General features: G+C 48.4%; 1 protein-coding gene across 2 annotated transcripts in view; it reads right to left on the bottom strand.

The window, feature by feature from the left end:
* IDS (iduronate 2-sulfatase) overlaps window positions 1-19,203 on the bottom strand; it is a 364,864-nt gene extending 345,661 nt beyond the window's left edge. Inside the window, exon 1 of one of the 2 annotated variants that reach the window (XM_069612759.1) lies at window positions 18,995-19,203. In XM_069612759.1, coding sequence (XP_069468860.1) covers window positions 18,995-19,082 — 88 coding nt within the window. In that variant the 5' untranslated portion in view covers window positions 19,083-19,203. The remainder of the gene's footprint in view (window positions 1-18,994) is intronic. The other variant, XM_069612760.1, reaches the window with a different exon arrangement.
* Window positions 19,204-24,361: the final 5,158 nt, after the last annotated feature.

Here is a 24,361-nt window from a genome sequence, read left to right as displayed (position 1 = left end):
TAAAGGCGGCACAAATCAGAGGGATGCTGGAACATATGAGGGAGGATCTGAGGACGTACTTGACTTACTTGGAAGATCTGGATGTGCATCCTCTGAAGGAAAGGGACTACTCTGGTCCCGGCCCAGATCAATAGCAGAACCCATGTAGTCCCTCCCTATGCTGGGAGTTCTTTGGTCAGTCTGGCAGGATTCTAGAGATACACAGGGGCCACCATTTGAGTTGGGGCTCCAGGGATTTACACATTCGCAGAGGTGGTCAGATGCAGGTCTTGATAGGGTCGGACAATTTTTTTAGGGTGGCAGCTTCCGGGAATGGGGTAAGGTGCGGAACAAACTGGGAGGGGACTCCATTTTAATATTTGAATATCTCTGCATTAAGGGTATCCTGACAGACCCAAAGTGGGGGGCGAGGGGTGGCCAGAGAACACCAGTGGAAAAGGTCCTGGACCAGTCAGTGTCAAGGAAGGGTATACTGTCCAAATTATACAAGGTAATGAATGAAACCTGCTTACAGGGGCGGCAAACTTTCCAGAGATATTGGGTGGAGTTGGTGCATGAAGAGATCTCACGACGAATGGGCACAAATTTATAGAGTGGTCTTCACTGGAGGGTGGTTTACCTCCACGAGAGAACACAACTTCAAACCGTTAATGGGATGGCACAGGGACCCGTTGAAACTCTCTAAAATGTTTGCGGGAGTATCGCCCACTTTGCCCTAGGGGTTGCGGTAACCGGCTGACCCTGGTTCACATGTGGGGGTGATGCTCCAAGGTACAAGTGTTTTGGAAAGAGGTGCTGAGCTGGAAGGCAGAGATAACAGATAGGATTAGACCTAGACCCTCTGCAGTTGCTACTAGGACGCCTGCAAAAAGAACGAGAAGAACAGAGACTCCCGAAGATGTGGGAAGCCATGTTAAGAGTGGAGAGATTGGCCATAGCCCAATGGTGGACAAATTAAAAGCTCCCTACGAAGGAGATATGGGAAGGAAAACTGCAAACTGATGGTTATGGAAAAAGCTCAGTGTTATGGTGAATGATAGAACGGAAGAATTTCATGCTGAGTGGTCTGCCCTACTTTTCAAGTGGAGGCTGGAGTAGGCTAGTCCATGGGTTGTGCGGAGTGGAATGGAGAAGAGTGGGATGAGGAGGAGGGAGCCTTGGATGGGAGCCGATAAGGGCTAAATACGGACATTATGAGGACCTTTGCATCTGAGACAATGACAGAGGACACTTGCACAATTGAACAAAAACTGAGTTAGACGTGGGGTTGGGGATGGTGGGAAAGGGGGAGACAAGTAGGAGGAGGGGGTGATCTAGACTGTTCTTGCCAAAGTGGGTGACACTTTCAATTGTTTGTTATGTTCAGTGTCGTCTTGCTTTCAAGGCAAGCACTTTGCTGCCGAGCTATCCTCCCAAGATCATTATATCTATTATGAACATATGTAGTTCCACTGTGCTAGATCCCACTTTCTGGGATACTGTGAAACAGCTTACAATCAGATCTCACTAATTTAGTAGTTTGTGGTGACCTCAATGATATTCTGAAACCATTCCTGGACATAAGATCCAGATGCACCCCAGAGGCTCCAAGTCCCACAATACATTTATTCGCTGCATTACAGAGACTGGTCTGGTAGACATCGGGAGAATTTCGCACCCCTAAGACTTTGATTTTACATTTCATTCACTACCCCATGTCTCCTTCTCCCAGCTAGACTATATTTTTATCACTAGGTTCATTTCACACACAAGTGTTGACTCTCGTATTGCCAATATAGCCATCTCTGACCAGGCCTCTGTTATCACCACCTTTGACCTTCTCAATACTCACAAACACTCAGCAAGAGGATCAATTCACTGAGTCCTTCGCTAGCTTTCAGCAGCAATTCTTCCTTGACAACAAAGATGAAGACATCTACGGTTAACAACTGGGATACATTCAAAGCTGCATTGAGGTCATACCATTCAGTGTGTTAGTAAAAAGAAAGAACATCAAAAGGTTTTTTTTATTTAAATGTTATTGGTTTCACAGTCAACAAAATACATGGTTAACAATGAGACAAAAAACTTTATTATCTTAATCCTCTATTCGCTCCTTATCAACCAGCTTAAATAAATAAAGAATAGAAGGAGACAGGGAACATAAAACCAAACCTATAAAACCTAACAGCCTATTTCTTCTAGATCATTCCATTGTTCATCTCAAAAACATCAAGGGAATTAGATATTTCTTGACCTCTCTAAAGCTGAGAAAATGTGCCACCAGTCCCCCTTGCAGCCTAAACTTTGCAGTGTTTTATCTTTATGTATGCAAATCAACAAAAAATGTACAGAACAAGCATCTAACACCATTCTAAGGTTCAAATCCAGGATATACCAGACCTCCAAGGGAAGGCTCTTGCTTCCTGTCTCAAACCACACAAAGGAAAAACCTTGATCTCACATGTTTAAAATAACACTGGTACTAACGTTACTAACTCCAATGAGATTCTGGATGTATTTAAATCCTTTTACTCTAATCTTTACTCACCGGATGCTACTATCACCCCATATAATCTGTACTCTTTCTTTCAGAACATTAATAGAGACTATCATCCCCATGTGGATCTCAGTAGTCTTGAATGCCAAATCTCTACTCATGAAATCCATCTGGCAATCAGAGATCGCAAGAAAGGTAAAGCACCTGGTCCAGATGCCCTCTCCCCAGAGTGCTTTCACCACTTTTCCAATATCCAATCCCCCAAACTCAAATCACTCTTCACCTATTTCGTTAACAAAAACTTCATCTTGATCATTCGCAGATGCCACCCTGATCCTCTTTCCTAAAGCTCTAAAAAAGACTCTGGTCTCCCTAAAACGTACAGGCCCATCTCCCTAATAAACGTTGAATACAACATATTTGCAAGAATACTTTCTAACAGAATCGAATCTTACCTCCCCAACCATATTAAAGCTGCTCAGGTTGGCTACGTAAAGGGAAGCAAGGCATGAATTAGTTTTCCAAAATTGATTAGCAGAGTTTGCTAATCATTAGCAAACAAACACATTTGATTAGCAATGTTGTACTAATATTTTTAACACCACCAGAAGTTACTTGTACCATACAAATTAACAATGCAGCAGTTTTATGTACCACTGAAGACAGACATTAGTGAGATAAGTAGGACCTTGCAAGTTCCTTAAAATCACACTAGACATGCAGGCCAAGTAACAGTTTACCCACTCGACCAAGAGAAATGCATTAGACCCATGGCAACGGATGACAACAAATTTAAATGTGCTTACTGTAAAATGGTGCACCTCACCACAATCCCACTTTAGTTTGGCACACTGCAAAGGCCAGCCCTGCACAATGAAACTTGAATTTGACATTTACTGCTGTCAGGACGAGGTGGGGGGGTCTGTACTTCCGCTCTCTATATGGCAGAGGAAAGGCACAGAGGACCCCAGCCGAGATTCTCTGATATGGTAACGCTGGACGAGCAATCAAGGCCTAGCTTCTCAGGAGGTGATGCGGGCTGGTTCTTAAGTACAGTGTATCCCCAAGCCCCCACAAAGGAATGTCCACACACTGTATTACTGAAAACACAGTCTTTATATAATTAATATTCAAAGGTTATGTACACTTATCACAATAATGCACTTTGTGCTCCGGAAAATCCACAATGGTAAATATCTACAATTCTAAAGTGGTACCACTAATATTCGATTAGAGTGCATTCAACAAGGCTGTGAAAATGCCACACGGATCAATAGCAATGAAACCAGCAACAGAGGGAAGAGAGAAAGCAGACGGATGAAACAATAGGCAGACGACTGGTCCTTGCTACTGGACACAGCTCTGAGTGGAGATCCCCCCCACCTGGGCAACCTGTAAAATAACGATATATAAAACAAGCCCAGTCCATATATTGTTCAAGAGTCTCGTTCTCTCCTACAATGTTTTACCCCCCCAATGTACCTGGTGGAGTAGAGTTCGTCGGCGAGGCGTCGACCGATCCTTCTGGAGTGACTCCCTTTAAGGCAGGAGCCACGGATCGTCGAGGGCGTCGCGGACTCGGGGTTCGGTGTCGGGGAATCGGCGGCCCTTCTTGAATGTCGCCCCTTTCAAGCGGGAGACACGGGGCGCCGAACGTCCGACCGTGAACCGGGTAGAACGACGTCGATGAGGCAAGCAGGCTTTGATCCGAGCGGTGCTCGTCGACGACAGAGCGTTGGCGTCCTGCAAGGAAGAGGCGTGCGGGGCACCTCGGTGACGATAGTTCTGGACCGCAAAGAGATGAAGAAGAACTGTGGCCCAGCAAGGGCGTCGAGTCGTCGGCGTCTCTGCGGTCTTTGGGTGGCGGGAAACCCACCGGTGGATACTCCTCGGCGCGTCGACGGTCAGGCCTTCTCCCACAGGAGACGGCACGGCGATGCAGACGAGAGCGTCCGTTGATCAAGTTGAAGTTCTTAGGCAAACGGGAGCCCGGCGGCTCCGGTCGGCGACGGCGGTCGTCGACAGTGGCGGACAACAGTCCGGGTGCTTCGCTTTGGGATTCCTCAGCAGTCCCCGTATCGGGTCGGCAGCCTGTCGTAGGTCTGTCTACCAGGGAGCGTTGGCAAAGGTCAGCTGTGCACCATGGTCCCTCGTAGCTCGGGAAGAGGGCGCCTTACCAGGTCCTCTCTGGGTCAGTCCTTGGAGACACAGCAGCCTTTAGATCGTGAAGGAGAGCCACGGCAATCCTTCTCTTCCAGCAGGGCCTCAAGGTCAAGCGTCAGTTACTCCAGTTACTCGTCGTAGTGGACTTCAGCTTCTGAACAATTTCCAGTGGTGAGAGGTCCCCAGATATACTATTTGGTCTCTCACCCACACTGCTGGCACACACTCAGCAGCCAATCGTACAGAAGGGCATTCATGCAGTCGGTCAGCCAATCAGGCACGCAGGGCATTCAGGCCACTCTTCTCCCGCTCAGACACTCACAACAAGGAATGTGGATTGAGACAAGTACTCAGCCATTCAACTCTACATACTGCATTCAGTCCAGTTTCGGGCAGGGCTGTCTCAGTCTTTGTCTCTCATGGCAGAAACCAGACAGCCACAACACGGAGTGCATATTGGTCACACTCCCCATTCACCCAGGTCCCACCCACAGGCGGTACCCACAACATACAGTCAGCGGGAAGGCTCCAGTAAGTCTAGCTGGGCCTTCACAACAACACCATATACGGAACTTCCACCCAACAGCCAGTCAGGGGGAAGGGACAGAGTCAGGGCTTCCCAGGACTTTGGGAAAACAAGGTATCAGGCGATAGAAAGCAAGAGGCCACCAGGGCCATCTTGTTTCCTATCAGGAATCAACTGATTCCAATGGCAGGGCCGGGGTACCCTAAAATGGCGGATACCCAGCGCACCTGTCAAATTCAGCATGTAGCTGCCACCAGCCCATACCCGGCTCTGTGGGCCACCCACGGGTGCCCAAAAACATACACTAGGGGCTCAGAGTTGCACCCCTACCCATGGGTGCCATAAGGGTATCCCATGGGTCTGTTCACCAAACCAAAAGAGAGAGCTGCACCGCCAGGAGTCCCGCATGGACTTCTGCGCGGAAAACACGACAGAACACACGATAAGAACAGAAAAAGGACAAGGATACGGAGGCCCTGTCCCTCCGATGCATTTCCAGCATCACAGTCGCCCCCCCCAGACTGAGGTTAGGGTGCCTAATCTCCCACGGGATAGACACCCTCATCCAGACGGTCAACATACCTTCTGGAAAGGCCATCTGCATTATCGTGACTCTTCCCTGGTCTGTGCTCTATGGTGAAGTCTAGCCCTTGCAGGCTAATGGACCACCTGAGCAGTTTCGGATTTTCACCCTTCATCTGCATAAGCCATTTCAGGGGCTTATGATCTGTTTGGACCTTGAAGGTGGACCCCGTAAGGTAGGGCCTAAAACGCCTAAGGCTCCAAACTATACTAAAACATTCCTTTTCAACAGTAGCCCACCTAAGTTCTCTACCCTTGAGTTGTCTACTGATGAATATGATAGGATGTTCTCTCCCTTTGTCATCTAACTGGGACAAGACAGCTCCAATTCCGGTGTCGCAGGCATCCGTCTGGACGATAAAGGGTCGGCTGTAGTCAGGTGCACACAACACGGGTGCCCTGCACAGACTTTCTTTCAAGCCATCAAAGGCCCTCTGACAGTCTTCAGTCCAATTAACCTTCCTAGGCTGTTTGGGTGAAGTCAGAGCTGTCAGTGGTGCGGCTATGGTCCCATAGTCCGCCATGAAATTGCGATAATACCCAGTGAGGCCCAAAAAGGCTCTCACCTGGGTTTGAGTAGTGGGAGTCTCCCAGTTCTGTACGTCCTGTACCTTACTGAAAAGAGGCTGGATTTGACCCCCTCCTACCTCATGACCAAGATAGGTAACTTTCCCCTGAGCTATCTGGCACTTGGTAGCCTTGATAGTGAGGTTAGCCCTTTTCAAGGCCTGCAACACTTTATCCAGGTGTGTCAAATGCGCTTCCCAGGTGGAACTGTAGACGGCAATGTCGTCTAGGTAGGCCACACAAAAGGCCTCCAGCCCACTGAGCGCATGATTGACCAACCTCTGGAAAGCGGCAGGGGCATTCTTCAACCCAAAAGGCATGACCCTAAACTGGTAGAGTCCCTCTGGTGTGGAGAATGCCGTCTTTTCCTTGGCATGGTCCGTCAGAGCTATTTGCCAATAGCCTGAGGTGAGGTCAAAGGTGCTCACAAATTTGGCAGCACCTATGGTGTCCACGAGCTCATCAGCCCTGGGCAATGGGTGCGCGTCAGTTTTGGTGACGGCATTGACTCCTCGGTAGTCCACACAGAACCTCCAATCTTTGGTACCCGCCTGGGAACTTGCCTTGGGGACAAGGACCACTGGACTGGACCAGGGACTGGTTGAGGGTTCAATTACACCCAGATCCAACATCTTGGCGACCTCAGCCTGGATGTGGTTCTTAACAGTATCTGACATACGGTAGCACCTGCTCTTGACAGGCACGCTGTCACCAGTGTCAATTTCATGCCTACACCAAGGTGTTAGGCCCGGTGTCAGCGAAAACAGAGAGGCATACTGCTGGAGCAAAGCCCGGCAGGCCCTCTGCTGCTCCGTTGTCAAATCTGGAGAGAGCTGTACTCCCTCCACTGAGCCGTCCTGAGGGTTGCTATGCAGCAAATCAGGAAGGGGCTCACTCTCATCCTCTTCTTGCCCTGAAGCTAGCAAGAGACATGAGACTTCTGCTCGCCGGTGGAAAGGCTTGAGCCTGTTGACATGGAATACCTGAGGGGCTACCCCGGAGGCACCCAGGTCAACCAGATAATTGACTTCGCCCATCTTGGAGATTATCCTGAAGGGTCCAGTCCACTTGTCTGCCAAAGCCCTAGGCTTGGTAGGCTCCATCACGAGGACTTCCTGTCCCGGAGTCCAATCGACCTGCGAAGCTTTAAGGTCATGCCAATACTTATTCAATTCTTGGCTGGCCTTGAGATTTGCTTTTGCCTGACCCATCATCTGTGTCATACTCCGTCTGAGGCCTAACACATAGTCCCCCACTTGCTTGGCGGGACCTGGAGGGGTGGCCTCCAAGCCTTCTCGGATCAAGGCGAGGGGCCCCCTCACAGGATGTCCAAAGAGTAACTCAAAGGGGCTGAAACCAACACCCTCTTGAGGTACCTCTCTGTAAGCAAACAGCAGGCATGGCAGGAGGAGATCCCATTTCCTCCGTAGGGGCTCTTCCAAAGCACCTAGCATGCCCTTGAGAGTTTTGTTAAATCTCTCAACCAGACCATTGGTCTGGGGGTGGTAAGAGGTGGAGAACTTGTAGGTTACCCCGCACTCTTTCCACATGGTCTTCATGTAACTCGACATGAAGTTGGATCCTCGGTCGGAGACAACTTCCTTGGGGAATCCAACACGGGTAAAAATGCCCAGGAGAGCCCGGGCCACCACCTTGGCAGTAATAGTCCGAAGGGGTATAGCCTCAGGGTACCTGGTGGCATGATCAACCAAGACCAGGATGAACCGATGTCCACCTGAAGTGGGAGGGTCCAGGGGACCGACAATGTCGATGCCCACCCTCTCAAACGGTGTGCCAACCACTGGCAATGGCTGCAGTGGGGCAATGACCCTGCCTCCAGTCTTGCCAGATAACTGACAAGTGGGGCAGGTCCGGCAGTGGGACTCCACTTCCACTCCCATCCGAGGCCAGTAGAAGTGGGCAGAGAGCCTCTGCTTAGTCTTCTTGGTACCAAGATGACCAGCCAAGGGCACCTCATGCGCCAACTGCAGTAGGAAGGGCCGGTAAACCTGGGGTACCACCAACCTCTTGAGGGCACCAGGTTCAGGCTTAGTGGGCTCACTAACAAGGAGCTCACCCTCCCAATAAATCTTGAATGTCCTAGGCACTTCACCTTGTGCCTGGGACAGGGCCTGCGTCCGCAGACCCTCGAGAGAGTGGCACTCTCTCTGTCCCTTACAGAAGTCCGCCCGGGAGGGTCCCCCTTCAGCTAACAAGCATTGAAGGTCGGGATGATCCTCCAGGTTGAGAACCTCTCCCACAGGAGAGTCTTCTGTCTCTTCTCCCACAGGAGTTGAGTCCGGGTTTTCCACTGGACCCAGCCCGTCCGGAGCATGGATCCCAATGGGTGCTGTCGGAACAGCAGGAAGAGAAGGTGTTCCTCCCACAGAGGTGGCCTTCTTGGTCTTCCTTCTTCGTGCCTTAGGCCTCGCCTTTGGCTCGGGTACCTGACTCACAGCCAGACCCGGTGTCACCTGTGACCTAGTGACCGCAGCAGCAGTCATGGGAAGACCATCCGAGATCAACCCCAACTCTACTAGATCATTACCTAACAGAATGTTAGCAGGGACATTGTCCTGAACCAGGACAGGAAGCTTTGCTGTCTTGTCTCCAATCATGAGTGTGACTAAGGCTATAGGCGATAATTTGGGAGGCCCACCAGCTAACCTGGTGGTTCTCAGAGGAGCACTTACATAGTCCTCTGGCTTGAGCAGGGTCCTGTCCACCACTGTCATGCTTGCCCCAGTGTCTCTCAAACCAGTAGAAGGCTGGCCATTCAAGAGGACACTTCTCAAAAACCTACGGGTGTTCTGCGGGATAGTCGCCAGTACTTCTGCGTACTGGTCCCAGGCCCCAAGGGACACTAAGGAAATCTCTACTGGAGCACCAAATGTGATTCCGGTAGAGGAGGGGAGGACGGTGGCCTCCACCTCAGACACAGGGTAAGGGTAGGTCAGGCTGACAGCCTGTACTCCAAGTGCCTTACCTTTACACTTGGAGTCACCCCTTCGGTGATCCAGAGCCCCACAATCCCAACAAGTGCTAGGAGTGCGAGGTACGGTACTGGAACCACTGGGAGCCTGCTTTGCAGCAGGTGGACCACTACTCTTATTCCCACCCACAGAGGACTTATCCCCACTAGATTTTTGGTTCTTAGGAGAGTAAGGTTTTGTTTTATTCGACTGACTGCTTGGGGGACTCCTCAGCTTTCTGAGAGGCCCCCTTCTCTTTATCCTTGTCCTTCCCACTGGAGTCCTTAGGGGACACCCGGTGGGAGACCCACTTGTCAGCCAACCTAGCCAGCTTAAAGGGGTCCAAAATGTTCTGGTCAGCAACATACTGACGCAGCTCTGGCGAACAGGCTTCAGAAAAATGCTCAAAAAACAACAGGTGGGATAATTCAGCGAAAGTTTTCACCTTGTACCCATCAATCCACCCCATCATGTTCATGTGCGCAGCACTCACCCAGTCAACCCAAGACACATTCTCTCGTTTCTTAAAATCCCTGAACCTTTTAAGATATTGGGTAGGTGTCTTGCCAAACTTGGCAATTAAAGCAGACTTCATACACTCATACTGACCCCTTTCTTCCACACTCAGTTTCAGAATACAGTCATATCCAGTTTGAGGCACTCTGCTTAACAAACACTTAGCCCAATCTCTTTTATCCACATCATGAATTGCACACGCCATTTCAAACGCTTCAATCCATTGGAGGATATCTGAACCCTCCAAAAACACACCAACCAAATCTTTCATAAACTTGGTGGCTGGGGACCTGCCACTCTCAATTGGTTTAGCTGAAGTCTCCACTCGAGCTTTCTCTAACTGGATTCTCTGACATTCAGTGTCCTTATCTTTGAGCGCAAGATCCCTATTCTTGAGTTCCACTTGCTGTGCCAGCTCCTCTTTCTTAAGCTCAGCTTCTATTTCCAACTTGCGATATTCAAAGGCCAATTTCATCCTTAATAACTCAAGTTCCATGGAATTGCTGGGGTTCGGAACAGAGGCAGCCGGAATGGCGGCATTCCCAGAAACAGATTCAGCGACAACCCCAGGGGCAGAGTCCTCACTGGTTGCATCCCCCCCTTCATCAAGAGTTTCACCATCAGTCTGGTAGTCCACCAGGGCAGCTATCAGCTCAGCCCTAGACTTATCCACAAAGTCTAACTCCCTGGCTTCACAAGCACTCTGGAGAGCCTCTAAGCTCATCCGAGTCAATTTACCATTCGCAATGGTCTCCATCGCTTGTAATGCAGTTATTTGGAACACACCTAAACCTTAATTCAATAAAGTGCAGATATTTTGTAAGTGGCACGGTTATACACTGATTCTTAAAACCATAAGCATCCCACCGCTGCCACCAAGCTGTCAGGACGAGGTGGGGGGGTCTGTACTTCCGCTCTCTATATGGCAGAGGAAAGGCACAGAGGACCCCAGCCGAGATTCTCTGATATGGTAACGCTGGACGAGCAATCAAGGCCTAGCTTCTCAGGAGGTGATGCGGGCTGGTTCTTAAGTACAGTGTATCCCCAAGCCCCCACAAAGGAATGTCCACACACTGTATTACTGAAAACACAGTCTTTATATAATTAATATTCAAAGGTTATGTACACTTATCACAATAATGCACTTTGTGCTCCGGAAAATCCACAATGGTAAATATCTACAATTCTAAAGTGGTACCACTAATATTCGATTAGAGTGCATTCAACAAGGCTGTGAAAATGCCACACGGATCAATAGCAATGAAACCAGCAATAGAGGGAAGAGAGAAAGCAGACGGATGAAACAATAGGCAGACGACTGGTCCTTGCTACTGGACACAGCTCCGAGTGGAGATCCCCCCACCTGGGCAACCTGTAAAATAACGATATATAAAACAAGCCCAGTCCATATATTGTTCAAGAGTCTCGTTCTCTCCTACAATGTTTTACCCCCCCAATGTACCTGGTGGAGTAGAGTTCGTCGGCGAGGCGTCGACCGATCCTTCTGGAGTGACTCCCTTTAAGGCAGGAGCCACGGATCGTCGAGGGCGTCGCGGACTCGGGGTTCGGTGTCGGGGAATCGGCGGCCCTTCTTGAATGTCGCCCCTTTCAAGCGGGAGACACGGGGCGCCGAACGTCCGACCGTGAACCGGGTAGAACGATGTCGATGAGGCAGCAGGCTTTGATCCGAGCGGTGCTCGTCGACGACAGAGCGTTGGCGTCCTGCAAGGAAGAGGCGTGCGGGGCACCTCGGTGACGATAGTTCTGGACCGCAAAGAGATGAAGAAGAACTGTGGCCCAGCAAGGGCGTCGAGTCGTCGGCGTCTCTGCGGTCTTTGGGTGGCGGGAAACCCACCGGTGGATACTCCTCGGCGCGTCGACGGTCAGGCCTTCTCCCACAGGAGACGGCACGGCGATGCAGACGAGAGCGTCCGTTGATCAAGTTGAAGTTCTTAGGCAAACGGGAGGCCGGCGGCTCCGGTCGGCGACGGCGGTCGTCGACAGTGGCGGACAACAGTCCGGGTGCTTCGCTTTGGGATTCCTCAGCAGTCCCCGTATCGGGTCGGCAGCCTGTCGTAGGTCTGTCTACCAGGGAGCGTTGGCAAAGGTCAGCTGTGCACGATGGTCCCTCGTAGCTCGGGAAGAGGGCGCCTTACCAGGTCCTCTCTGGGTCAGTCCTTGGAGACACAGCAGCCTTTAGATCGTGAAGGAGAGCCACGGCAATCCTTCTCTTCCAGCAGGGCCTCAAGGTCAAGCGTCAGTTACTCCAGTTACTCGTCGTAGTGGACTTCAGCTTCTGAACAATTTCCAGTGGTGAGAGGTCCCCAGATATACTATTTGGTCTCTCACCCACACTGCTGGCACACACTCAGCAGCCAATCGTACAGAAGGGCATTCATGCAGTCGGTCAGCCAATCAGGCACGCAGGGCATTCAGGCCACTCTTCTCCCGCTCAGACACTCACAACAAGGAATGTGGATTGAGACAAGTACTCAGCCATTCAACTCTACATACTGCATTCAGTCCAGTTTCGGGCAGGGCTGTCTCAGTCTTTGTCTCTCATGGCAGAAACCAGACAGCCACAACACGGAGTGCATATTGGTCACACTCCCCATTCACCCAGGTCCCACCCACAGGCGGTACCCACAACATACAGTCAGCGGGAAGGCTCCAGTAAGTCTAGCTGGGCCTTCACAACAACACCATATACCGAACTTCCACCCAACAGCCAGTCAGGGGGAAGGGACAGAGTCAGGGCTTCCCAGGACTTTGGGAAAACAAGGTATCAGGCGATAGAAAGCAAGAGGCCACCGGGGCCATCTTGCTTCCTATCAGGAATCAACTGATTCCAATGGCAGGGCCGGGGTACCCTAAAATGGCGGATACCCAGCGCACCTGTCAAATTCAGCATGTAGCTGCCACCAGCCCATACCCGGCTCTGTGGGCCACCCACGGGTGCCCAAAAACATACACTAGGGGCTCAGAGTTGCACCCCTACCCATGGGTGCCATAAGGGTATCCCATGGGTCTGTTCACCAAACCAAAAGAGAGAGCTGCACCGCCAGGAGTCCCGCATGGACTTCTGCGCGGAAAACACGACAGAACACACGATAAGAACAGAAAAAGGACAAGGATACGGAGGCCCTGTCCCTCCGATGCATTTCCAGCATCACAACTGCAAACAAGGTAAAGTTTAAATACAAGTTTCAAACATCCCCTGCAAATGGTACTGGCCCTAAAATCTACTTGGCTATGTGAGTGAAAATACTTGCGCGCCCTACATGAGTGTCTGTAAAGGGTTAGCTGCATGAATGGACACAAACTAGAGCAAAGCAAGCTCTGGAGGCTAACTACAGTGCAGTAGAACTATAGATGTACAGACTGGATGCAATTGATCACTGCTATGCATAAACATCTAGTTGTGTTTGTCTGTTCATTATGTAATAGGAACAAAAGTAAGACTAACCAGAGTGGAAGATGTAGCAGGGAGAGAACTGGGCAAACTAGGTGGAATATCGTAGTTAGCGGCCATCTCTCTTTCAGGGCAGCTGATATATGATATATGGCATTTGTAACGCGCCTGTACACAAGTGTTTCAAGACGTGACGAGGCAGGGGGGGGCAAGGGGAGACAGACAACGATCCTACTAGGCCAGGTGTCATTCAGATCGCGCAAGGGTAGAGGGGAAGGGAAAAGTGCAAGGGGAAAGTGAGAGGGGAAAGTGCAGTACAGGGTTAGTGGAATACAAGATAAATAAGGGCCAGCTGGTGGCAAGTACAAGGTAAGTGCAGGCAGGAGGGGCTGTAGGGATACAGAGACAGTCCCGCAGTGCAGGGGTTGCCAGTGAGGCAGTGCAGGGAAGAGTGGCTGGGCCCAGGACCGAGATCGGTGAGTGGCCCAGTTGAGTATTCAGTGCAGGTTCAGTGATTTTAGCAGGGGAGAGGGGGAGAGAAAGCGGAGGCAAAGAGGAAGGTTTTGAGGTGCTTCCGGAACCAGAGATGGTTCTCCTCAAGTTTCATGGAGGCAGGAAGGCTGTTCCAGAGGGAGGCCCCTGCTGCGGAGAGAGATCTACCCCCAAATTGTTGCTTGGAGAAGCGGCTGACCCTGAGGGAGTTGGAGGCGGATGAGCGAAGAGCTCGAGAAGGAAGATATTTAGGAAGAGAGAGTTGAAGGTATTTTGGCCCAAGGCCCCAGAAGGCCTTGTGGACAATGCAGAGGGTTTTGAACTTAATCCTCGCAGCCACTGGGAGCCAGTGTAGTGATTTCAGTCCTAGAGAGATACGGTCCCTGGGCTTGAGGCCAGGGACAAGTCTCGCAGTCCTGTTCTGGATGAGTTGCAAAGGGCAGATTTAGATAGAGGCTGTTACAGTAGTCTAGCTTCCAGAGAACCAGGGCTCTAGAGATAGTGAGCTTCTGGGGAAAGGAGAGGAAAGGAAGGATACCTCTGAGGAGGTATAGCTGGTAGTGTGACTTCTTAGAGACGTCAGAGATGTGAGGAGAGAAGGAGAGTGTGGAGTCGAAGATGACCGAGGTTTTTTGCCTTGCAGGAGGGAACAGGAAGAGGGCCAAGATAGGCCCGCCAGAGGGCTGCAGGGAAGGAGGGAGTGGGTGTGGCAATGAGTAGAATCTCAGTCTTACTGGCATTAAGGCAGAGGTCGTTGGCGGCACAGCATTCATGGATAGCAGAAAGACAGTCAGAGATGAGGGAAGGGGAAGAGGAGGCCGAGGGTAGCCTGAAAATGAGCTGGGCATCATCCACATAGCACTGAAAGTTGGGACAGAGCGACGATGCGGTAGGCAAAGAGTGCCAGATACTGGTTGAACAGCCAGGGAGAGAGGTTAGATCCCTGGGGACACCACAGGTAGAGAAAAAGATGTCAGAGGGGAAGGACCCCAGTTGGACCTGGGAGGGTCAATTGGAGAGGAAAGAGGTCAGCCATGCCAGAGCCTGACCAGTGATACCCAGGTTATCACAGAGACGGTTGAGCAGGATGGTGTGGTTGACAGTATCAAAGGCAGAAGAGAGATCGAGCAAAATGAGAACACATGGGGTGTTAGAGTCAAGGTTCGAGAGCAGGTCCTCACGGATGTTCAGGAGAGCAGTTTCCATGCTTCTGGCAGCCCTGAAGCCAGACTGATGATTGTGAAGACTACCAACAGATTCAGCATGGAGATTAAGCTGGGAGATGGCCAGTTTCTCCAGGAGCTTGCCCAGGAAGGGAGTGATAGAGATTGGGCGATAGTTAGCCGGGCAGGAGGGGTCGGAAGATGGTTTCTTAAGAAGGGGGTGCACAAGGGAGTGCTTGAGGGGGGGATGGGAAGACTCCAGAGGCAAAGGAGTGATTGCAGAAGTCAGCCAGGGCAGGAGCCAAGGAGTCGATGTAGTCCTTGATAGTTTTGGAGGAACAGGGGTGGACCTGGTTTGACGAGACTTTCATAGATCGAACTTGTCTCAAAACCTCGTCAGCAGAAAAAAGAGGAAAGGCAGAGGAGGGAGGCGGGGTGGCTGCAGAAGGGCCAGAGGAAGAGCAGGGAATAGAGTGGGGGCGTGATAGGAGTAGAGTGAGGACAGGATGTCCTGAGTTTTTGCGATGAAGTGAGGCCAGTGCCGTGCAGAGGGCCTGGGAGGGGACAGGAGAGGTAGAGACTGCAGCAGGGGTGGCCAGCTCCTTGCAGATTTTAAAGAGTACGGCCGAACTGTTAGATGCTGCAGAGATGCAGGCTTGGATTAGGGCTCTCTTCTTAGTGAGAACGGAGAGCCGATATTGCCTTTGGAGCAGGCGGCAGGCCAGTTTGTCAGAGGATGAACATGAAGCATGCCATTTCCTCTCTGCCACCCTGCACGTGCATTTAAGGGTGACGAGATTCGAGTCATACCAGGAGTTACATTTGACTTTGGGCTTCAGGCAACAGGGTGATAAATCAATGTCAAGGAGTACGGGATCAGCTCTGGAGTTGAGCACCAGTTGCAAGCTGCATGTAACCAACAGGCTACAGAACTAGGTTTGCCATCAAAAGCATGTGGCTGTTTGATCATGTGCATTTCTAGAAGTGTCCACTCATCAATATAATGCATCTTCACCAACAACTAGAAATGTAGTTGCCAGTATGAGATTTAGAGACACTAGCCTACAGTTTACTATAAGGTACAGATATTATACTGTGCTTTACAGTAGCAATATTGTAATTATGCATTAACAAATGACATTTTTAGAAATTGAGTTGAATGACTGCATTTATAAAGAAATAAAGTTAACACATTTGGCAGGCAGGATACGGTTAGCTTAAAGGTATTATCCGATAATTTCTGGTTTGCAATTATTTGAAAAAGAATATTTTGGCTGCATACTCGCACAGGCCTTTGGCACATAAGGGTGGAGGAGACTGCTGCACTCTCGCCATTAGCCGTTTTGAACTTGCAGTGAACAGAGAAAATATGGTGGGGGAGCCTTTAAGGCAAGAGGAATGCAAAGTGATCTGCTTTTATTGAACAGGGTAACTTAACTAGCTATATCTGCTACACAAGTGTCAATTTAATTAGCAAACCTACAGAATTGCATATCAGATTACTACGTGACACTGCTTATTTTATTATGCCTTGGGAAGAAACATCTCGTCAAACACAAGACTTTTACTCAATGCCATTGCAACAAATAAAGCAGACAAACATGGTTATGCTGCCATTGCGCGCTGAAAAAACCTTTGACTGGGTTAGCTGGGAATTCTTGTTCCAACCTTTAAGATGGTATCGTTGTTGGGAGTGGTTCATCTCATGGGTCAAACTTTTATACTCCAAATCCTCCATCTGTAACGGTCAATCTTCCAAGACTGCCCTCCATCACCCATTGTATATGCATTATCTCTTCAACCGTTATTACAATGTGTTAGAAGTGATACTCAAATCCCTGGTGTAACGTCCGGTAGTCAAGAATTCAAAATTGCGGCATATGCGGAACATTCTTATCCTCAAAAAAAATTAAAATAAAAACATAACCACCATTACTTTCAGTCTTAATTCTCTTTAGCCTCTGGATATAAACTAAATAAGGACAAGTCAGATCTTACCTCAACTCATTCTGCCTCAAACATTAAATTAACATGTTTGGCTTTAACCGCTGTGGCACCTCACTTAAATATCTTGGTCTCCCCTACACCCCCTCCCCCAAGAATACTATTAAACTAAACTCTGCTTCTCTCCGCCATAGACTTAAGGAACTTGCCTCTCTCTGGTCTCCTTTATATCTATGTTGGTGGGGGCGTCTCAAAACTATTAAAATGATGTGCACGCCCATTATTCTTTACTACCTACAAATGCTTCCAATCCCACTCCCTATGTCTTTCTGCTATGAACTATCCTACTCAATTTCCTATGGGGCATGGGCAAAAATAAGAATTGCTAGCAACAAACTTAGAGCCCCCTTAGAGAACCGCAGGGTCAACTTTCCAGATTTCAAATGTTACCACAACGCATTTCTTGTTAAACCACCAACCACCTGGCTCACTTCCGCTGAAACGGAAGACCTCCCTTCCTGGTTTGTTCTTGAAAAAGAATTGCCAAGATTTGATATATGTGTATGGATCTTTCTCCTCTAAGCTCATCAGCCCGATCAAAGCTGTTGTCTCTGCCCTCCATACCTTTATCTTCCTTTCTACTTCCTCGCTGACTCTTAAGTTCTCACCTTTCTTATGGAATAACAAGCACATCACATTCAATGGTGAGTAGTTCTTTAGAAAGTCATGGATTGACTGGGGTATCAGATTCATCCATCTAATGCATCACCCGACAGGCTGGGAATCCTTTCAAGATCGCAAACAAACATTCTCACTACACTCAGACTTAGGCTTTGTGCTAATGCATGCTGCAACATTTTTACCATTTTACTCAAAATTAACTAATTCCCAACCCCACAAGAATCCTGTCCATGGCCATCACTCCCAATGTGAAAGCAGCCCAACTGTATAAAACAATAGGTGCTAGAGACACCCCCACAGATAATTGGTCTATCCAAGCTCAATGGGAAGCAGATTGTGGGGAACAGGTTAATGACACAACCTGGGAATTACTCTGGACTAGGCTCAAAACTTTTTCCACAGCTGCCAAGATATTGCAAAATCTATTTTTCTACACAGAGCCTTCTTAACCCCAATTCATCTGTTGAAAGGTAGATTTGGCACAGACAGACACTGTTGGACTTGTGGGAATATATGTGGATGCAACAGTCATATGTTCTTCCTATGCCCCTGTGTTCATTCTTTCTGGTGTGACATATGGTCTCTCCTGAACATTTTCAAAATCAGACCCCTAACCTTCAGGAACATACTCCTAGGTAGCATAGCCCTTGTGACGAAAAGGACACATTCCACCTCCGATCTCTGACTTATTTATTGCAATCGCTTATTTATTGCTGCATGGCCATACATCTTGATGTTAGAGCCAGACATGATCTTAAATGGAATGTTTTTAATGAATATTTATTCTTTCACAATATGTCGACTCATGGTTCATGAACTTAAAGCTTCCATGTTTCAAAGAATGTTCACATGTTTGCTCTAATCTTTGTTAGCCACTTTATGAATTTAGCAAATACTCCCTCCTTCCCCTCTCCTTTCATACCCTGTTCATCCTCCCCCTGTCTATTCATTTATCATCGTAGGCTGATTAAATCAACTTTCTAACCATAAAATCATTACCAGGCTGCTTTAATTGTTCCACTGTCAAGTTTTTCCATAGCAATGTTATGCCATCTGATTTCCAGGTTATCAGTTCATGGAAAATCACCATTGTACAGTTCTAATCAACGTATTTTCAAATGCATAAGTTTTTTATTTATATTTAAAAAAAGGGGGTGGGTGATAGGTGGGGGGAAAGACGCTAATAACTTCGGTCCCGGCGTTGCAAACCGCACTCTATCAGCCAGCACGCAATGTGTGGCATGCCATGTTTGTACACTTTTTTTTTTAAACAAAAAAGCACAGGTTTGTTTTTGAAAGCTACAGAGTTTCCAAAGAGGGCAATCTCTTTTGCATTTACCCTGTAAAATGTCTTTGGGCTGACCACTTAAAGCATCACTGGTAATGTCGGAATAAACATTTTGAAATATAAACATGAAAGTCTTTCCCTAATAGCAAGGCGTTAACTCTATGAGATTCACACGTAATGGCGCATATACACGTAGGAATTCACATGACCTGTGCTATTCAGCAAACGCTCTCCCGCTTGGACCTCCGCGAAAACCGCACCAAACAGAAACCAAATCCACATCGACTCCCAGCCCATGGTCTATCACTGCACATGAAAAAGGTGGCGAGCAGAACTGCAGAACTGCAGCACGGCTGCTCCCCTCGCCACTCCCGAGGCACACTGCAACCGAGGAAAGAAAAGAAAAAAAAAAAGGCAGAACCTTCAACTCTCAAGTCCCGTGTTTATAAACTAGTTCCTGATGTTGTAATGAGATCCAGCGATTTATTGGACGAGTCGACTCTAGCTACAGTCTCAGAGGGCGCTGTCAACTTGCCGGTGATTGGACATCATTAAGCTTTTCAATCTGAAAATGGGCACACATTCATCTTGCTTGTAACATTTCCTGAATGGAAAGGGGGAACATTTTTGTTGAAGAAAGTCAGTATGTGATTGCCCATTGATAGAACAACAGTGTGGGCTTTTGTCGTTATTTGGCAGCGACACTACGACTGGTAATCCCGCAATCATAATTGGAAAATGGCAAAACTACAACTACCAAAATGCAAAGAATAACAAGCATTGGCACAGCCAATAGGCCTTGCTTGTTTGAGTGTTTTTGCTGTGTGAGGGTGAACAGGTAAAGAAGTAGGATTATGGATGTGTGGCTTGAAATACCTTTTGCATGTGCATTTATAATTTATGTAAAGTTAACCGCATACCTGCCAACATTATCCATTCAGGAGGCGCTAGTAAAGTCTTAGTTTTAACGTTGCATTCTGGGACTTGTCCTGGATTTATAATGTGAAAATGTAAAGTTAACAGCAGGACTGGACTAGCACCTCCCGAATGGAATGGAGAATGCTGTCATGTTTGGTTAACAGGTTTTTTGATACAGTGAACAAACACACTGAACTGACAAAAAACTGATATAATGACCACAAAAGTATAAAAGGGGATGGGCACTGAGATACTGAAGAAGTGCTGACGTCATAAAAGACATGGACTAGGCGCAGTGTTTGCTCACTATATAATTGGTAACATTGCAGGATCCTCCACACCACAAAGACATACGCTGAAAGAATTTACCATGACACACTATGAAAGGAGCAACAACACCACCACCCATTTTGCCTGATACAGGGTAGTCCACTGGGTGACAGTGTACACCCCAGAGAGAAAGAAGGCTATGCTATTAAATGTGATGGTTGTGTAAGGTGTGGCTTGCTGGAGGAAGGAGTCAGACAAAGGGGTGGGGTGGTATTAATGCTTATTTACTAAGCAATAAGCAAAAAGGCCTAACTCCCTATTCTAAAGGGTACCCCCCTACCTAACAAAGGAAAGCTTGGATGCTCGTCCTCAGGGTGGTTATCCAAAACTACCTAACTCTAGCCCTACCATTATATACACAAACAACATAAAAAAACACCAGGAGAATGTCTCCTTTCTCCTGGTTCACTGATATCCACCTTGGGGATTCTGTTTAAAGAATCTTTATTAAGAGTTCACATCCCACCAGGATATAAAATACCAGGATATAGAATACCAGGAGGATGGTTCCCTGCTCCTTGTCCAATAGTTAAGTGTTGTTGGACAATTTCTTTGACAACCTTTGCCGTAGTATCTGAATCACCTTCTTCTTGCTAAGCCATGTACTTATTTACAAGCTTCTATTCCGGCTATTGAGTTAACAAACTGCAATGTAACCAGGAGAATGCCTCCCCTCTCCTGGTTCACATGGATGTCTGGTAACTCTCGTATTAAGCCTTGAGCTTCTCTACAGGCGTCTCTTACATTTAGTTTAAATGCTCCACATCCTCCTGGTTTCTGTGGTTCAATGACACTTTGACACGCTTTGTAACAGGTACTGGGACGAGGGAAATCACTCCAGAGGTCCACTTCCCTTTGATGGACTCTGCCACATTCCATGAAACAAGGGAGTTTACTCTTGAGGCTTTGGTTATCTTCACAAAAGTTAGAGTTGGGGGAGATTACTCCCAAAGCTTTGGTTATCTTCACAACAGTTACTGAGTCGAGGCTGATCACTACTGTAGGAGTGGGCCTTTGAACATCATAACCCAAAGTAGGCCCACCACTTAAAGAGCAAGTGCATGTTAGTCCATAAAAAAAGTTTATTGCACAAATGGCTGTGAGGGGCTAGATGACATCAAAGAGTCAAACTAACCAGTGTCTCCCTGAAACACACAAAAACACACATTTTATACAATTTGCAACATTTAAAACACTCCCACAGGTTTTGTTATAAAATCAACCCCCACACATGATTGGTTAAACCTATACAATGTAACCATATTCCCTTCAGTTCCCACACTTTGAAGAGAGGGTCCCAGGAATGCCTGCCCCCTCCCCCCCATAAGCATGACAGGTCGACTAGTCAAGAACACTCAAAGTCACTCATTTCATGAATGGTGCCCAAGTGCACCACTGCCTGACAGGTATGCAGAGAGGTATCCCCTCAGACATCTATTCCAACCACATCCAGTGCATATCCTTCCAGATCCATGGAACCCGACAGAGATCGTGGATCCGAATACTATAATGGACTGTATCGATTAAGTACCAAGAAGCCACTATGTTGACGTCACTAGTGACACCACGACGTAGCAGCATTAGTCATGAAGCACATTCGCCGTCCTGCACCGCCTTACAATAACACACACTCACATACACGAAGAATGTGCTTACACAGTTCTGTAGGTAGAGGACAGATACATATACATACTGTCAAAGCTTGTATTATTTTCTCATTAGCCAAATGCAGTAACGATGAAACGCAAGACAAGAAGAGATCCTGAGCAAGCTTGCAGATGATTATGGCAACTAACCCTATGAGACTACAGGATTATATATGGAGCCTGGTAGGACCACGTATGACTAATCTATAGGAAACAGCACAGTATGAGCATTTAAAAATCCCATTATAAGTCTAAGGAAAATTACAGAAGGCCTCAGCTGCAGGACACCAGACAAGGGAAGCAGGCTCAGGCTGCATGAAGTGAAGACCGAGCTCACAGCCAAGGTCAGCAATAAAACAAGCACAAAACAACAAGGGCCAGCTGTAGGAAAACAGAATACATCCTCATAAATGCAGTCCAAAAGAGCTCCATTTTGTGGTCCACAACCACATGATGCAGCCAAAACTAGACAATGGGCATTCACCCGTGGTGGGAAGATGAGTCATTCTCAGCCACCCAGACCGCAAGTGAAACAAATGTTGCAAAGGGGAGCACACACTATCATAGGCAAAGGAGGTGTACTACCAGATACAACTGAGACACATAGTCATTTCACATCACTTTGAAGAGGTGCGCAGAGGGCTGAGAACCGAACTGGGTCCCTTTAAAGAGCAATCAAGGCAGGAGGTGATGCAGGCTAGTTCTTGAGTACATTGTAGTCCCCAAGCACCCACCAAGGATTGTCCACACACTTTCTCAGTGAAAACACAGTTCTTTATATAAATAAGGCTTTGATTATGTACACATACGATAACACACTTTGTGCTCAGGCAATTCTAAAAAGGTAAATATATACATTCTCTATGCCGTACGACAATTACTCCTTTGATTCCATTAAAATGCATCAACTGTAGACAGTTTCAAATGGCATTCAAATCAATAGCAAAAGGTATCACCCATAGACTTTTGGAAGGAAAACAAATGGTTAAACAATTGGCAGCATACTGGGCCCCTACCACCAGGCACAGTTCTGTGTGAGGCTCCCCCCCACCTGGGCAATCTGTAAATAAAGTATATTGACAAGCCCAGTCCATATATTGTTTAGCAGGGTCTTATTTCCTTCTATAATTGTTCTACCACCCCAATGTACCTGGTATAGCAGAGTTCGACGTCGGGTTGCCGACGGAACCTTCTTGGAGTGAACTCCCTTTAAGGCAGGAGACACGGATCGTCAAGATCCCTCAAAGAAAAGGGTGAACAATGGCATTGAGGCAGCAGCTCAGGTCGTGGCGGTGCTCGTCGACGATCGGTCGTGGACGTCCTGTGAAGATGAGGTGTGCCGTGCACCTCGACGACGATAGTTTGTTGCTGCAAAGAGCCAAGGGGCCTCATTACCAGTCCGGCAGGTAGCCGTGCCGGAAAAACCGGCAGGCTGACGCCGGACCCATAATACCATTCTGCCTCTGTAATTGCCGGAATCACTGGGGCATTACAACCCCGGTGACCCGGTATTTCCGGAGGCGGAATTCTGTAAATCCCCATTCCCATGGAGTCCCATTGGACTCCATGGGGATGAGGACCATGGAAACACCGGTTCCGTCTATGACAGAGCCGGTGTTTCCATGTCCGCCTGCAGGCGGGTGGTGTTAATCCCGCCAGGTCAGACCTGGTGGGAGTGACATCTCTTGCCTGCAGGACTCTGAATCAGCCAGTCCACAAACAACGGTGGCAGCGGTTTTACCGCCACCATTCTTTCCGGACCGGCAGAGTCATAATGAGGCCCAATGAAGAACTTTGGCCCAGCAAGGACGCCAGGTCGTCGACCTCTTTGTGGTCTTCGGGTGGCGGGAAACCCACCAGCGGATTCTCCTCAGTTCGTCAGTGACCTTGACTTTCTCCGACAGGACAGAGCGGTCGACAGTGATGAGCAAGTAGTCCTTGATTCAAAGTGTTCTTAGGCAATGGAGCATTACGGCTCCGGTCGTTGGTGGCACAGTGTCAAGCTGTCCCCTCTTCTGGGCAACACGGCTTTGACGGACCTCCAGCAGTTATGGTGATCCCCGAACTCTGGTCGACGGCAATGGACTCCGATGGCCTCGATGTCCGTGTCTCTTCAGTTTCCCCGGTGGTCACTGTCTCGGTCGACAGTCTTTCGAAGGCTGGCTTCCAGGGCGCTTCGGCAAAGGTTAGCGGTCTGCACAATGTTCCCTTATAGCTCGGAAAGAGGTCTCCTAGCCAGGTCCTCTCTTGGATCAGTTTCTTGAAGGCACAGCACCTTTCAGATTGCGTTGAAGAGAACCAGCAGTTAACCTTCTTCTTCTGGCTCGGCTTCAAGAGTAAGCATCAAGTTTCAAAGTCAGCTTCTGGACAATTTCCATCAGTGAGAGGACCCCAGATATACTGTTTGGTCTCTCATTCACTCTGCTGGGTCACACTCAGGCAACCAATCATTCAGAAGTCATTTATTCAGGCAGGCAGGCAATCAGGCTCCAGCCAGTCTGTCCTGGACTTCCCCACAATACCACATATGGAACTTCCACCCAACAGCCAGTCAGGGGAAGGGACAGAGTCAGGGATTCCTAGGACTTTGGGAAAACAAGGTAACAGGCAATAGAAAGCAAGAGGCCACAGGGGCCATCTTGTCTCCTATCAGGAATCAACTGATTCCAATGGCAGGGCCTG

This window comes from Ambystoma mexicanum, chromosome 5p (assembly GCF_040938575.1).
Source record: "Ambystoma mexicanum isolate Mex_15411 chromosome 5p, UKY_AmexF1_1, whole genome shotgun sequence".
Lineage (NCBI taxonomy): Eukaryota > Metazoa > Chordata > Amphibia > Caudata > Ambystomatidae > Ambystoma > Ambystoma mexicanum.
Note: the sequence above shows the minus strand (reverse complement) of the source record. Positions and strands in the feature narration are given on the sequence as shown.